This window comes from Mercenaria mercenaria, chromosome 16 (assembly GCF_021730395.1).
Source record: "Mercenaria mercenaria strain notata chromosome 16, MADL_Memer_1, whole genome shotgun sequence".
In the NCBI taxonomy this organism is placed as follows: domain Eukaryota; kingdom Metazoa; phylum Mollusca; class Bivalvia; order Venerida; family Veneridae; genus Mercenaria; species Mercenaria mercenaria.
The window spans coordinates 9,825,093-9,842,210 of record NC_069376.1 but is presented as its reverse complement, the minus strand read 5'-3'; the positions used below and the strand labels follow the sequence as shown (position 1 = coordinate 9,842,210).

The 17,118-nt window shown below is 37.3% G+C and overlaps 3 protein-coding genes across 3 annotated transcripts in view; all 3 read right to left on the bottom strand.

The window, feature by feature from the left end:
- LOC123540073 (uncharacterized) overlaps positions 1 to 17,118 on the bottom strand; it is a 417,984-nt gene that overhangs the window by 152,553 nt on the left and 248,313 nt on the right. The gene's annotated exons all lie outside the window — the stretch shown is intronic.
- Positions 12,897 to 14,150, bottom strand: LOC123552760 (uncharacterized protein F54H12.2-like). The gene has a single exon (XM_045342500.2). It carries the CDS (start codon positions 14,148 to 14,150, stop codon positions 12,897 to 12,899), a length of 1,254 nt encoding a protein of 417 aa, XP_045198435.2.
- On the bottom strand, positions 15,359 to 15,886 carry LOC123566428 (uncharacterized). The gene has a single exon (XM_045360488.2). The coding sequence runs from the start codon at positions 15,884 to 15,886 to the stop codon at positions 15,359 to 15,361; it is 528 nt and encodes a 175-aa protein (XP_045216423.2).

Here is a 17,118-nt window from a genome sequence, read left to right as displayed (position 1 = left end):
CGGGATTTTCAAAAACAAATTGCATCCTTGATAACATACGTAATTAACAGCAAAAGTTGATCTTCACCCGATGTACAATTATTGAAAAGGTCAAATGCACATTTTTTATGCAAATGACGTCGAAATTTCACCTTTTAGCCTAGTCAGAAATAGTTGTGACGTTGCCGTTGTCATCACGATTAGTTTCTGGGCGTTCATTTTATTTAAAAGGTATTTTCTTTTTGCCCATTTTATATAAAACGCCGAAACCTATGCGGTGATGTATTTTCAAATATACTGAACAGCAAAAGAAACTATCCAGATGTATAACTGGAGTATCTTTCGATAAAAAAAAACTTATATTTATAAATTAGGCGCGTTTTCTTCATACCATATTACACTTACAGAACTTCACGTGTTAAAAATTTTAAAAATCGATCAACCGTGAAGTCAGTAGTCCCAAAATAGCCTTTTTGCACGAAATTCACGTGCGCGTGTAATTAACGATTTTCTTTGTAAAATTTTATTGTCATTGGAAACACTGATGATTGAATGAATAAAAAAACAGCATAAAAGTAAAGAAATATTTTTGGTTACATGGCACGACTGAATCAAATCCAGCGCTAGCGCGCAATTGCGATGATGCAATGCAACAGACGTGCTGAAGATATAGCCAGATTGTTTGGTTGTACTAAAGCTACAATAAAATCATTACGTAGACGCTTCCAACAGACTGGCAGTACCTCTGATCGACCACGCTCAGGTCGCCCACGTGTGACGACGCTGGCTGACGACAATTTCATCAGGGTGACGTCACTGAGAAACCGATTCCAACCAGCCACCGTCACGGCTGCAACACTACCAGGCAGGCAGGCTAGCGCAGACACCATACGCAGGAGGCTTCGTATGTTTGGTATCCGTCCGAGAAGACCGTACCGTGGCCCAGTGTTAACGCAGAGACATCGAAGAACACGTCTGGCATGGGCCCAACATCATCAACGGTGGAGGCGTGTCGACTGGAATATGGTGATATTGAGCGGCGAGACACGTATCCGGTTGCGTCAGGCTGATGGGAGAACCAGAGTGTTCCGAAGAATAGGAAAACACTTTGATGACGCTTGTGTTGAAGAGACGGACCGTTTTGGTGGAGGAAGCGTGATGGTTTGAGGCAGCATTTGTGGTGGTCAAAAAACGTCATTTGTCATCATCAACGGCAATTTGACGGAACAGCGTTACAGGGACGATGTACTAGCACCGGCGCTGATTCCTTTCATCAACCGTAATGGGCCAGGCCTTACCTTTCAACAAGACAATGCAAGACCACATACTGCGCGTCTAACACGTCAGTACCTACAAGGACAAAACGTTAACGTAATTGATTGGCCTTCATGTTCTCCTGATATGTCGCCAGTTGAACATATCTGGGATGAACTGAAACGTAGAGTTAGACGCAAACGATTCCAGCGTTGCAGCAAGCGGTGCTCCAGGAATGGGCAAACATTCCCGCACAGACTATACAACGTTACGTAAATTCCTTGCGTCGGCGTATCCAATCACTCATCAGAGCAAATGGTGGACATACCCATATTAGAGAACAGTGTACAGACAGACACCTGAAATGTGTTACATGGAAAACTGTTACATTTATGTGTTAAATTCTAGAAAGTGAAATTGTGTGACTTTTGTGTTTGACGGGTGTTACCTTTAAATTGTCACAGTGACGTTAACGCCTGATCATTTCTAATGAGATTTGGAAGAATTATAAATCTGAATGAATTGCTTTCTAATTTGTTTGATGAAATATTGTTATTTTATTATTACAGTGTTAATAAATGAAGTATATACCCCGAGGATAGTTTCTTTTGCTGTTCAGTATATATACACTCACTATTCGCTGAAGGAATACTTTTTTATGCAAAAATCATGCCAAAATCTTTTTTATGAAATTATTGTTTTCGTGCGGAATTACATAGTAGTGTGCAAAAACTGGTCCATAGATTTAAAAAGAAAACAAAAAAAAAAAACAAAAAAAACTAAAAATAGTTTGAGGCTGACCCTTCTCGATTAATTAAGTTGTAGCCATGAATCTTAGCATGTGTTGTTCCAAATCCGTCCTCTAAGAAAGTAACGTTTCTTGCATAAATTGGGAGCATGAATTTACTGGTCCATAATTTTTTTTTTTAAAAATACACAATTACTTTCAACGCATTTCTCAGCAAAATAACGAAACGAAGAATACTTGACTAACGACTTCGTTTTCAAGGTACGAAGTCGCGAAAAAGCCTCAAATGGCGCTATTGACGGCGTTTGACGTTGCGCATTTTCCCGCTTTTTTCTGACGTTACGCAAACGTCTAATCACTTAAAGGGCGTATGCTGTTTGCAAATATATATTTCGCCATTCTGTTCTTAAAAAAAATCTAATACAATCTGAAACATACTTTCATTCTTGTATTTCCAAATCATTATATTTCATACTTGTCTTATCATGTAAATATATGTGGTATTTTAAAGTTACCTACTTAGATTGTACAATCGCGTGACAAAGTACAAATAAGCAAGTGCATATGCAAATATTCAGTCGGAAATAATCTGAATTTTATTGTATCCCGTGGTAAAAGAAAGCCGTATATTTTTTTGGTTAAAATGTTAGGACATATTTCAAGAAGATGTGTTGTTAAGTATAACTTAAGGTGCAACTGGCGGTAAAAGATTTGTTGTGCATACAGAATGTATCAATATCAAATATATAGAGGATATTACATGAGTGTCTTTTCATATTGAATTTATTAAACGAGTTGAATAAAATGATAAAATGCGAGGCTCTGCCGACAAGTCAATTTGACCAACGTCTCCTATACTATAAACGACGTCGACGTCAAAGCTTTATTACACTAGTGTATTATCATTTTTATTTAATGGCTTTATTACACTCCCGCGACGTCAAACATGTGATAATTCTTTTTATGTGCCCCCATTCAAGTTATGTATGGGTGGGGCAATTAGTGTTCCCCTTGCCCGCCCATCAGTCCGAATTAATGTCGGGCATACCTCAGAAAGTATTGACCCAGAGTCAACAAACCTCACATGATTGTTATTAGTATTTCCATTTGAGTATAATTATAATGTTTTAATTTGATCTCAAAGTCAGACCAGTGTTATGGCCCTTGACGTAGTCGAAAATATACATAGAAGTTTTTGTCGCGAACATATTCGGGGTCGAGCGACCGCTAAATACTTGTTTTTGCTCTTATTTATCTTTTGGAACTACTGCATCTAAACAAACTCAAACAAAACTCAGACAGTGGTATAGAAAGATTTAACCACTCAGACTAAAGTTTTCATTTTTGAACATTGGACAAATGGACGTTTGTTACTTGTTCAGATGTCATGCCACTAACACAGGTTTTCTCACGGAACGGCCAATGAATTGATTAATTCGTAGCAAATACCAGCCAATAGTGGTCTGCTACCCTACAAATGAGGCGATGTACGCGTGTCCTCGCAATAATCTTTGCTAACGTTGGAGTATGATCATTAACCATTGCATTTTACGCAGAATGCAATATGGTGAGGAAAAGTGTGATCGAAGCACCAGTTCCGCAAAAAGTCACAAAATGGAAAAATCAGGATCTCTTTATTATGGAATTCTTTCTACTACCAGTAAAGCACCTTTTTTGATCGAGTAACTGTCTTTTTCTTTTACAAATCCTTATATCATGGGGTTACTTTTTGTAAATGGAACTTCTTAAATATCCATCTTCGTTTGCAACTACAAAATGTATAATGATGAACTGTTACCCGTACTGAATTGCTAAGATTTTTGTCATTTTGATATCCTGAAGGTTAATAAGTATGATTAGAGCAAGTCTGAATGATTGATATACAGGATTTGTTTGATAAGCCCTGCACAAAAGGATAGATTTTTGTACCCCGACCATTTGTTCCATTTGTTTTAATTGTATGTTCCAGAAAGGCGACTTTTATTAATCTAACTTTCTGTCTGTCCGTCTTTTCGCCTGTCTCCAGAACGCTCCGGCGCAGGAAAATCAAACTTAATAGGAGTGCTAGTGTTGATCGTGACTGGCAGATACCTCAGTCGATTCTTAGGCTTGTTCCTTAATCTCATTTTTACATAATGTTTTCAACATTTGTTTTACAACTGGCAAAGTTCCAACTGATTGGGTAAAAGGGATTATAAGCCCAATGCCTAAACCCTATTGTATTAATTTGGCACCTACAATGTGTATAAATTATACTGTTCAGTGTTAAACTAAAGAGTTTTTTTGCTATAGTTAGAGTGTAATGAAAATTTGGTTAATGAACAAAATGGTTTTAGGCGTAACCGCAGTACAGTAGATCATATTTCCTTAAAAACATCAATAATTGACACAAGATTAAATAGTAAATCAGTAATTTTCACCGCGTTCATAGATTAATATGGTAGCCCGCCCGCTTAGGATCGCCGGGCCGTTAGTTCGATCCTCGGGCGGGGCGTATGTTCTCCGTGACTATTTGATAAACGACATTGCGTCTGAAATCATTAGTCTTCAACCTCTGATTCATGTGAGGAAGTTTGCAGTTACTTGCGGAGAACAGATTTGTACTGGTACAGAATCCAGGAACACTATTTAAAATAACTGTCAGCCGTTACATGACTGTAATACTGTTGAAAAACGGCGTTAACCCCGAACCAAACAAACCAATAACATAGTTGTATCAAGTGATTTCAAAGTTCAGACTCATGCATGCAACCATTTCGCGCCAACGTTCACCCACGCGCGTGGCGCCCCGAGCCAATATTTGTAATAATTAGAACTTCGTGATTTCGGATGTTTGTAAAATATGGTGAGAGGTAATGATTGTTAAATTATTCTTTAGAAAATTTATACAGCCGTTATATGTAAAATTCTGATGTCAATTGTAAAACTAACTGCTGCTAGCTTTGTATGAATTAATAAGACACATTTTCGCGGAAAAATCAAATCACGGAAGGCATCTTTGCCTGTTGATTGGTACTCAGAATATTTCCGCTATTTTGTGAAAAAACTAGTTGGATTGGACCCCATTCCGTTTATAACCTGAAGTTCAGTAATGACTTACATGTAAATTGAGAAAGTCAATAATTTGGCATTGTTCTTGCAGCGGGATCACTGCACGCTGTTCAAAAGGTGCAAAATTGATGATTTTGGCATGTTTTTTAGCTCGACTATTCGAAGAATAGTCTAGTTATTCTACTCAACCTGGCGTCGGCGTCGGCGTCGGCATCACACCTTGGTTAAGTTTTTGCATGCAAGTACATACAGCTATCATTTAAAGGCATATAGCTTTGAAACTTATTTATTCTTTTCTAGGTCAATTACCAACCTCAATGGGTCAAGTTCCATAACTCTGACATGTATTTTGAGCAAATTATGCCCCCTTTTGGACTTAGAAAATTCTGGTTAAAGTTTTTTACATGCAAGTTACTATCTCCAAAACCAATGCAGATATTGAATTGAAACTTCACATGTGTTATCGGGGTTATAAAACTAGTTGATATCAGCAAGTCCCATAACTCTGACATTCATTTTGGTCAAATTATGCCCCCTTTTGGACTTAGAAAATTCTGGTTAAAGTTTTGCGTTAAAGTTTAACATGCAAGTTACTATCTCCAAAACTAATGCAGATATTGAATTGAACTTGAAAAAGTGTCTTTGTGGTTATAAAACTAGTTGATAGCAGCTAGTCCCATAACTCTGATCTTCATTTTGGCCAAATTATGCCCCCTTTTGGACTTAGAAAATTCTGGTTAAAGTTTTGCGTGCAAGTACATACAGCTATTACTAAAAGGCATATAGATCTGAAACTTATTTATTCTTTTTTCTAGGTCAATTACCAACCTGACTGTGTCAAGTCCCATAACTCGGACATGTATTTTAAGCAAATTATGCCCCCTTTTGGACTTAGAAAAATTCTGGTTAAAGTTTTACATGCAAGTTACTATCTCCAAAACTAATGCAGATATTGAATTGAAACTCCACACTGTGTCTTCAGGGTTATAAAACTAGTTGATAGCAGTAAGTCTCATAACTCTGATATGCATTTTGGTCAAATTATGTCCCCCTTTGAACTTTTAACTCTTTTGATATTTGACATTTTGGGTAATATTTTCCTGCTTCTTGGACAATATTTCGAATAGTCGTTCTACACGAATTTTCGCAAAAATGGAAAATTCAGGATCTGTTTATTATGGACTTCTTTCGACTACACCAAGGAAGCACATTTTAGACCGAATTACTGACCTTATTCCTGTACAACAGACAAACCACTTCCGACTTTCATGAAAAACAAACAAGAGGAATTAATGACAAAAGAAAGCACAAAGCATATTACGTTTTAGTACTGATTTTTCTGTATATAAATAATTAGAATGAACTGAACAGTTTTAGATTGAAGAAAGAAATGTGTTCTTTGATGAACTCTCCAGGTCACGTGATTTTCCACATTTTGTTTAATTGTTCCAGAAATCCAACTGGCAATACAAACTTGCTGAACGGTATCCAATGTCAAAGGTAGGGCCTCTTCTTGTACGTGACAAATGTAAAGTTGCTGGCAAATTCAATAGATCCGCACTGATATTCGGTAATTTCCGTAAAGTAACGTATTTTCCGTAAGAGATTTCGGCATTATGCTGATACAAAGAGCTATAAAAATAAATAGATTGGCAACTTGAAAGGCATATAGAGCAAAATTTAATCTCGCCAACCTCCCGTGACAAAAAAACGAGATATCGTTTACCGGAAGTTGCGCTTTCTCCACGCGCCATTTTTTGTATGCGAAAGCAATTATTCATCGTAAAATAATTATCACCGTAAGACCACGCTTCTTTCGATGGCAAAAAAACGTGTACCATTTCACATTAAACTAATTTTGTTTTAGAAGCTAACGTGAATTTTAAATGTAGTTTTAAAGGTACACATTGTAACTCCATGCTCGTTGATGTTAGTAGTATTGGCGTCTCTTTGGCCCCAGCTGTGCGCATGCTCGAGAATGCGGCGGGAATTTTGAATTCTAGTTTTAGAATGACATCACCTTTCTATGTTAAGAATGACTTCACAATGTAATAAATACAAACCAACATTAGTAAACTTTATAATGACCTTATAAGTTATTAATAGAAAAGGTAAGTATAACCGCCTGACTTGTACATGTCAAACTAAAGTCTTCTTTCATCAAGAGAAACATCTGGTTTCAGATCTGAGTATGGATAGCGCACGCTGCATGCAGCTATATATGCGACACTTCGCTATTAATCAGTTCTGTCAGGTACAGTGTAGGGCAAATGTTAAATTCGCAAAACTATAAACTGCGTTTTGACATATAACAACCTGTTACATTCTAAGACCGAATATTTCAGTGACATCTGATAGTGACAATTTACATTTTGACCGTAATAATGACATGTGTTTGTGACATTGACACCGTACTTATTTGTACATTTATAATTTTAAATAAACGATATGTAACGCGAAATGCGATAAAGGCAATATTTTAAACCTGTATTCTTATTAATAAACAATCAGTTAAAACAATTAAGCTAAATAATTGTATTCCAGTTATAATAATTTTAACATCTTTGACTCTAAAGCAAGACAGAGACTCTTATCAGCTAACCGAACATAACTCGGACATTTTAGACAGAGCGGCTAAAATGCATTTTAGTCATTTTTAAATGCAAATGAAGCAAAATACTATTGAATTACTTATATAAATGATATTTTTGTATTTTCATTCTCTTTGTTTGTTATCCTTTTACGTCATAACAGTGATAAAATTTGTTTCAGAAGAGAAACAGTGTTAAATGTCCTTTACAGTTAGCGAAAAGACGTGGTTTGCTCACATTTTATATACATAGGGAAATACCATTGTTGATATCAAATGAAATTGGAAGTAAGAAGAAATACACAAGTGAAAAGATTAGAAAATGAATATTATAATAGGAACAGTGATAAATTTAAATATCGAAGCAGGAAATAAGAATGGTCAAAACAAAATCTAATCCTATATTTCAATGTAAATGACAGGTCTGTCTGATATCAGAAAGTCTCTGTGGCGTCTGTTCTCGCACACCGCTGCGGATAGTTTGATAAGACGCCTAAGAAGTAAAAGGTTGGGTATGAGTTAGTTATACACAGAGAGGTAATAACAAACACCAGATATAGCAGGTAAATCACTTAGATATGCTTTATTTAATCAGAAATATTAGTTATATAAACGTATGTATGACACAAATTAACAAATACAACGTATGGTAAACAGAAGTATCAAAGCCTAAATATGAACTTAGTGTAGTAAATATATGTAACACATTTTTACGGACAAGTGACATTTTGTCAGAAATATATCTTAAGGCTAGTTGCAGTGTTTGAATAACACGTGTATCTGACAAGATATATTCCATTTTCAGATTCAATATTTACATAACAAACGGTTATTCGTGGTTTCGGATACTTTGTGTAATGCCAGGTTTTTTGACATGTTTTGACAACGATGTATTTAAGATTCGTTTTCATAGAACGCGTTTATATATATTACAAAATGGCAAAACGCGAAGGTTTCGGTATCCCTAAAAATTTAAGCGACCAACTGAAAAAATATAAGGCTGCTTTACACTACCCTCATTATATCAGAAAACTTCTTTTAAAGGCAAAAACTGTTTTAAGTTCAAAGCCGTTTTCGGTTTTTTATGGAACAGTCGATTCAGTAGAGTCATTGGTCCATAACACAATTGAAACCGTTTTTTTTTTTTAAATATTACCGCATTGCTATAGCAAAAACGCAACATTTTTTCTACAAACATTTTTCACTGTGACAACATAGCCTATTCTAACGAAATGTGTATAATGTAAAAAGGCCTGTCAGTATTACAATGTAAACGCGTAAAGGGAGGCAATGGGTGTAATTTACCAAAACGATAAAGCACGAGTGATTTCCCTTTTAATAATAAACATTGAAAATAAGTGTATTAGTGCCTATCTTTTGTTTTTACCGGTTTAAACCAGAGAAAACTAGAATCTTTTTTTTTTTGGCGTGTATATAAGAACGCGAATACGTTAGTTAAATCATTCTAACTTTAGAATTCATACCGACAACATGGAAAATATAGCAGCAACGTTAGAGATTATGGCGAAAAACGTTTACCAACGCAAATGAGTTGATGAATTTTGCGGCTACGTGGGGATACAGGATTTCAGTCACGCGTTCTCTTCTGCAAATGACAACGGTAAGTCTGAATACTGATCAGAGAATAAACTATTTTGACAGGCTTAAACCTGTACTATAACGTACAAATATGATGATTTTACATAGCGCGATTTATGAGCTCATTAATATAATTATTACAATTTCTTTAATAAACCCGATACGAAATACAATAGAAATAATTAACTAAATTATTCATACAACTTACCAGTCCGGATAAATTCGCCTAATGAATCAAATCTTTAGATGGTTGAATAGAAATATCGTTTCACTACCAACAGCCAATCAGAATGCAGTATTTTGACAAGCGGTAACGTTTTTCCAATACACCTGGCAGGTTAAGACATGTATCGCTTTGCGTCTACTCCACGCTATAGTGTACATATATATTGATTTTAAACAGCGCGTTAACGCTTTATACATAATTATAGAAATGATTATAGCAAAATGTCTTTAATAAACCTGATACGAAAATCAAATAGAAATACCTAATTTAATCGTTCATACAGCATAAACCGTGATGTGCGCTCTACCTGAGATCCTTTAATCTAATGAAATTTACCTGTACAACTCCAGTATATAACACTTCACTACCAACAGCCAATCAGGAAGCAGAATTTTGACAAGCGATAGCCCGGATCGACTTTGTTTTCCAATACTGAGATAAAACCGCAGGGAAAGTTTAATATTTGTCCTTTAGATAAGAATTATTGAAAATAAGTGTATTAGTGCCTCTTTATCTATATCTCCCTGAAGTATATAGAGCCGACTTATATACCTATCTAGAGCGTGTTCGAAAAGCTCGATAGGAGGGTACTGTATTATGATACGGACAGTGTGATATATGTAAGTCGACCGGGACAGTATGATCCTCCATTAGGTGATTACTTGGGAGAACTTACGGATGAGCTGGACGGTGGGGAGTACATTGTAGAGTTTGTGTCTGGTGGCCCTAAAAAGTACGCTTTCAAAACTAGTAAAAACAACGAGACGTGTAAGGTTAGGGGTTTTACTTTAAATTATAAAAACAGTCAGTTGATCAATTTTGAAAGTGTGAAAGACATTGTTGTCGATCCAAAAAGGTTGTTCGAGCATTACAGTAACAGATCCGCGTAAAATTTGTAGAGATAAGAGAAAAAGGAAAATAGTCAATCGTGAAGAAAACAAAAAATATCAAGAGGTGTATACAAAACGTAGAAAAATTGCAGATTTTGACACTCAACCGTACGGGTATTAACTTAGATTGATGTTATTACGATTTAAAATTAAATTTCTGTGTTGTAGTTTTTGACATCTGTATTTTAGTTTCTGTTATCTACGTTTCGGCTTTTGCACTTTAACATGTAATTTTCCATAGGGTCCGTTCACGTTTTTGTCAATGCTGTTTCAAAAAGTGTAACAGCCGTTTTAAAAAATGTTACGGGCGTTTAGATATTTGTCAAAGGTGATTCCATTGTTTTGTACATTAATGTGTAATTTTCCATATGGTCTGTTATAGATTTTACCATCAGTGTTACTGTTTCTTTGATCTAAATTTTAAGTTTTGTCTACACTGTTTCAATTTTTGATTCAAAGAATTGTATAACTTTGTTATTGTCTTATGTCATGAATAAAAATATGTAAGAATATGATGCGTTTTGATGATGTCATTTCATGGTAAGAACTCCCATTCTCGCCTTAATCAACGTAAGAATATGAATCCCGCAGGTACTCACATCCCAGAAAGGGAAACGTTTATACGTTATCCACATTCTAATGAAGAAGAAAACAAGTCCCTTAGTGACCGTTGGCATTTATTAGGCACTCGGGTACCTCAAGCTGAGATCGTGTATTTTTGTCAAATGATAAGCTTAGGTTTATGTAATCATCATTACCTTCATCATTAACCTATCTCTTCAAAACGGTGCTAGCAAATTGTGGATCAGTCTACTCAGTAGTTGTATCGGATACGCCTTACCAAGTCCAAAGCTCAAAAAATAATGAAAACATCATTACCTTTTGAACCTTGCTCCAGTATGTGTATTAGTGGTCAAACCGGAAGCGGTAAAACGCAATGGGTGTACAGGTTTTTGAAAAATGTGAAGGACATGTATTCGAGAGAACCGCCTTCGCACATATTATACTGTTACGGTATACATCAAGACTTATTTGACAACATGGAAAGGTCTATTCCAAACTTTTAAAGTAAACAAGGACTGCCAACGGGTGAAGAAGTGGACGACTTTACCCGTGACAAGAGGCACAAGCTGATTATTATCGATGATCTCATGCACGAAGTAATGCGAAACAAAGACATGGAGTTGCTATTTACGCAGGGCTGTCACCATAGGAGGGTATCTGTCATACTAATTACACAAAACTTGTATCCGGGAGGTAAACACGCCAGGAATATTGCCTTGAATACGTGGTATATGGTACTCATGAAAAATTTGAGAGATGTATCGCAAGTAGGAATATTGGGACGACAACTCTACCCTGGTAAAACAAAAGGATTCATGAAAGCTTAAGCACGAAACACGGTTATTATTTGGTGGATATGAGCCCTCACGCCAATGATAAATACCGTTTAAGAACCCATATTTTTCCGGGGAGGACCCTATAGTCTACAGATTAACGTAAGAAGGAAGACCAAAGCAGCGTAAGATTAACCATGGTTGAACTAATCAAACAGCAACGTCATTTCTTAAATCTTCTTAAAAGCACTACAGCCGCGCAAAGGAAAGCATTGTTGAATACAATTACTAGACATCAACTGACAGCTCTCGCCCAGATTGCCTACAATATTCTCAGGTTTAAAGTACGCCTTACACCTTCTGAAAAAATAGGCTTAAGCGCCAGAGACGTTTTATTCATCTACTGGGAAACAGAAAAATTGGATTCAATCAAAAGAGAGAAGCCATCCAACATAGGCCACGAGTGATCTACACCTTACTGAAAATTGCGTTTGTGTATCTAGAACCCGTTTTGCTATAATGGAAAAGTTTATTTTGGTTCCCTACGAAAAATATCAGCGTATGCAGCAGTTCAAGTATACGGGATCTAGAGAAACAAAAGATGATGAACCCATACGTCCTAAAGTGGCCAGAGCCTCATTAACTCCACCGGGGGAACGCGCGATCAAGAAAGAGAAAAAAACTAAAATGACTCATAAAGCAAATATAGACTGAATCTCGTTTTAAAACAAAGACAATATTTTCTTTTGATTTCTATTTTATTGTTATATACATACAAAATAAATAAATATAAATAGTTTCTATAGTTTGTTTTTGTTTACAATTCTGTCAATAGAGATATCATTCCATTTTCTATTATACGCATTAAAAGGTCTGACAATGTCTTTTAAAGTCATTCCTGTACATCTGGTCATGACGTAATACACGCAATAAAGTCCACAGGTATCCGATTTAGAGTCTTGAATAGGATCACTAATAATCCAGTACTCGTTCGTTAATACGGTTTCAAAGCCGGCATCGTAGTCGTTTGGCATTTTTCCTAGCGAATCAAAGAATTCGTAAGGTCCTTGTATCGGAAAGTAAAAGGTCACCCAATGCTTCCCAGTTCCATCACTGGTATCCGTGTTAGAAATAACAAACTGTCCTTTTTGAACTTTAATTTGATCAGAGGCGCATACAGTTACTGGATATCTTTTAAGTAAACGTTCAAGTTCAAAATTATTCATTTGAAATAGACTCCCCTGGCACTGTTGATATTGAGTACTTCTGGGAAGGTGGCGTACATAATCAGTGTCACACTCTCTGGTAATGCCTCAGCAAATTTGATTTCTAGTCGACAATGTCCCTTCCTTTTAGTGCTAAACGAGTAGTAAGGATCTACATCAATAACGTACAGACAATATCCCTTCTTATAATCTTGGTCCGAAGTGTTAATGTCGTTCCTAAACAGAGTCAAAGTTCTGTAACACACCGTGTATTGATCCGCCGAATAATTTGGTTGCATCGGTTGTGAAGGTACCGATTGTCCATCGACGTATAGGCCTATGGAACTACAGTTATAATGCTTGAAGTTGAATGGGTTGTGCGCGTAATCGCCATTAAATGCCGCACTAGGAACCAGGTCTACTATCAGTTTACATGGAACCAGTCCTTGAAATATATCGTCAGCGCTGTAACTAAATTGACCCGAAGCAATGGACGTCGTCTTGATCTCTGTGCGTAAGTAAGGGTAAATGGCTGACATGCCTTGAATGAGATTGTCGTGCGCTACTAATACGTCACTTTTCATCCGCTGAATACAGAGTTTGAAATGAGCGTCCGCTATTTTTACGCGATAGTCAGGAGACGGGCTGTCAGTGTTTAATGTGAATGCGTCGCGGTTAAGATGTAGTTTAATGCCTACAGCGACTCCATTGATGAGTAACTTGGGTTGTTGAAACAAATCGATATGTAATGGTCCTTCCATTTCCACAATTTTACTGCCTTTAAATATCGCACATCTGTAAAACAACCCGTTATTATTTCCTGTTTTACCGTCATTGGTGCCAGCGTTTCCGGTATCTTTATAATAAAGTTGACTCGTTAACAGATTTCCCTGTATGTCTCGGTTTGACTTTAAAATCGTGTCTATGTAAGCTTTGTAGGGATAATTGATTCCTGTATGCGACAAAGGGGTCTGCTGTAAAGATACATCAACCTGACTGAAAACGGTGTGAAATGGTAGATTGATTGGACCAACTATTTCGTCGGCGCTAACAGGGGCGCCATCGCCTTTCACAATTTGCAGTTTAAGGTTCAACACGCTTCTTTTCAGATCCAAATACGCCAAAGACTGACCGGGTATGTTAAATTCGAGTGCCGATAATGTGGTGACTTGATTTACTGGACGATAAGTGATCCACTCTCTCGATTGTACTGCCGTGGTTGCTGGGGGTGTAGTGAACAAAGACAACTCTTCTTTATGAAAATCTTCCATGTTTCTTTATAGCTGAAAGTCAGGATTGATAAACCTTGGTCTCTTTGGTTTAGTATACGCTCTTGGTGACGTATTCTTACGTTTTTTTCGTGTTTCCACTGCCCTTCTTACGACTTTCACCCTCTTCTTCCTTCTTGCGTTTTACTTCTGACTTTGCGATTTCGGTCGCTTGTGCTACGGGAGATACCAGCTGCACTGTTGGCTGTTTTTTCATTTCGGCCATTTTCCTAAGATGAGCACTGCTACCCACGATGTAACGGCCCATATGATCAGGTCGTACGTATCCGTCCCTCGGGTCTTTGAAATGTTGTATCCATTTTCCGGGTCCGGTTTATCCGGTACCCATTTTTCTTGTTTATAATCGTACACTTCTATGGAGCCCATACCTTTTTAAAGTGCAAAACGCAGTGAAGATCGTTTGCTTTAAATTCCACAGGTTGTAAGTCTTGGTCTTTCAAATACAATCTCACCGAATTAAAGTAATTCACAGTCACAGGCTGATACACCGGACGACTATATTCTATAACTTTAAGTTTCTTGTATCTGGTTTCTATTTCTATGTTCCTTAGAACGGGCAACAAAGTGTCTCTAACGTAAGACTCTTGTACAATATCGCAGCACAAATACAGTCTTTTACTTCTCGGCGTAAAATCGCAGGTAAGAGTAATTTCAGTCACAGCGCAGGTCCAACGATCCTCTAAAGCGTATGACTTGGGAAACTGAATGTAAAAATCTGAGGGATTGTTGTTCTTACGTATGATTTGCGAATCGTTACTGCTAAGATAAAGGTTAAAGTCGGTCATGGTTTCATTCGTATTCGTTTGATATTTGGCTTCTTACGCTTCTCTGTTCGCCCTGATTTCGTCCAGAATAGTGTCAAACAGATGGGGAGCTCTCAACAATACGGGTATAAGTGAGTGATGGCGTCTTAACAATGTTTTCTTTCTAGTTAATGATACGTTTCCAGAAGCCAGAGACCGTAGCAAAAGTCTTTTCCTTTCAAGTAGCTGTGCATATCTTCTTGCTGGATTAATCGTTCCATTGATCACTCTTTTGGCCACTTGAGCTATAGCCTGCATTTGACTCGACGTCATATTTATGATCATGTTTCTTCTAACTGCTACAGTAGCATCTTTCAGTTGGAGAAGATAGTTGAGTTTAAGGTACACTTGAGACTGATTCATGTTTGTTTATTGGTTTCTTTACTTTCACTCCTTCTTACGCGTGTAGAATTCCAGTTCAATTAAGACTGGGTAGACCGCTTCATCTAGTTGAGCGTGATCTTTGATTCCAGTTATGACCACTTTACCGCTGTGAAAACAACAAAAATTGTCTCCATCATATTTTACATTCACCGCTGAAAATAGTTCAGGTTCATACACGATCTGTCTTTCTTTTGCCAGCTGATTTAAGTCTAAGGCGGTACTTAAGGTGTGACTGGCTGACACTGTTAAGCATTTGATATCTTTCAGACACACCGTGTACCCTAATCGCTGTATACGTCTGGCATAACGTCGTAGTCTTTGACGTCGCTCCTGAATACTGGTCGCTTTCCCATTACAGTTGATAACTCCGTTGGAGAAGGCTAAGCAATTTCCTCCTATGGTCTTGTGTTGCCAGATCAGTCCTGGAAATGTTCTAGGATCGTAACGAGCGTTTGATATACGATAACACAAACGCCTCAAGTCAATAGCGCAGTCCAAATGGGCACTGAACACAACGTTTGTGATAATCATAGTGTTGACTCTTCAATCGCCCGGCTATAAATGAAGATAAATAAACTCTTATCTGTCATATGAATACATGTCAGGTCACGTGGTCTAGGAGTACTGCGTCACGTCTTGTTCGGGTATCCAACTATCGTATTTCGCTGGCCAGTGTAACCACCTTACAAGGACTTGTCTTTGTTTGTTTCGAACTCTTTTCTTTAGTATTTTTTCAACATGGTACTCTGTCGTCTCGTCCACGTTGACGGCTTGTAATTCCTGTTCATAAAATGTCCCGTCTACCTGGTCGTTATTATCCCAATCAGCTATAGTGTACAAAGGTACGCCTTCTCTTTTGAAACGCGTTTTAATCTTAAAGATTTCACCCGTCCACTTTTGCGAGTATTCCCTATCGAACACACTTTTCACGTGAGATGCGCGTACCGTTTGACATATTTTGAATTTGTAGCTTTTTCTCTTGATTAGTTTCGTTTTACCCCCTTTGGTTCTAAGTAAATATTGCTGAAGTCTACTCTCTCCTTCGTTCTCTGTCGTTATGTCTATGGGTCTCTTTCCTAGACTCCTATGAATTGTGCGGTTATATCCTCGTAGTATTTTCTCCAGGATATTAATGTATCGTTGTGTTCTTTTTTTTAACATGTACCTGAACAGTCTTCTTTTCAGATTCTTGATTAGTATTACCGAATAGTTAGCCTTTGTCTCAGTGTTTAGGGCGTAGAAATGATGAATTCCTTCATGCTGAAGATACTTATTGACCTCCTTGCTTCTAAATTCCATACCCCTGTCGGTTCTCACCGTATTAGGTTTTCTCGGTCCTGATAGTATTCGCTCTAACGCGTTCACTATTTCCGTACCTTTTTTACTTTTGATGGGTTTACAAAAGCGAAACGGGAGAAAATGTCTATGGCCACCAACACGTATTTGTAGCCTTCATTTTGCTCGGCTAAGTCAACCATGTCCATCAGATCAATATCCCATTAGCTGTCAATGCCTCGGACAATCACGCGAGATCGAGGAAATCGACGTCTGGCCCCTCTAGTCAAGGAATAAGACTGTCGACTTTGAAGCCATTTCCTTATTCTGGGCCTCCCGATTTTATATCTACCCTGAGACTTGATATATTGGTACACTTTTTCAACTCCAGCAAAACTAACGGGACAATTTGGGTCAAAATACAAAGAAGACAAATACTGCTTCCAGTTAGACATTATTTTATTGATAACACTTAACAAGTATATTCG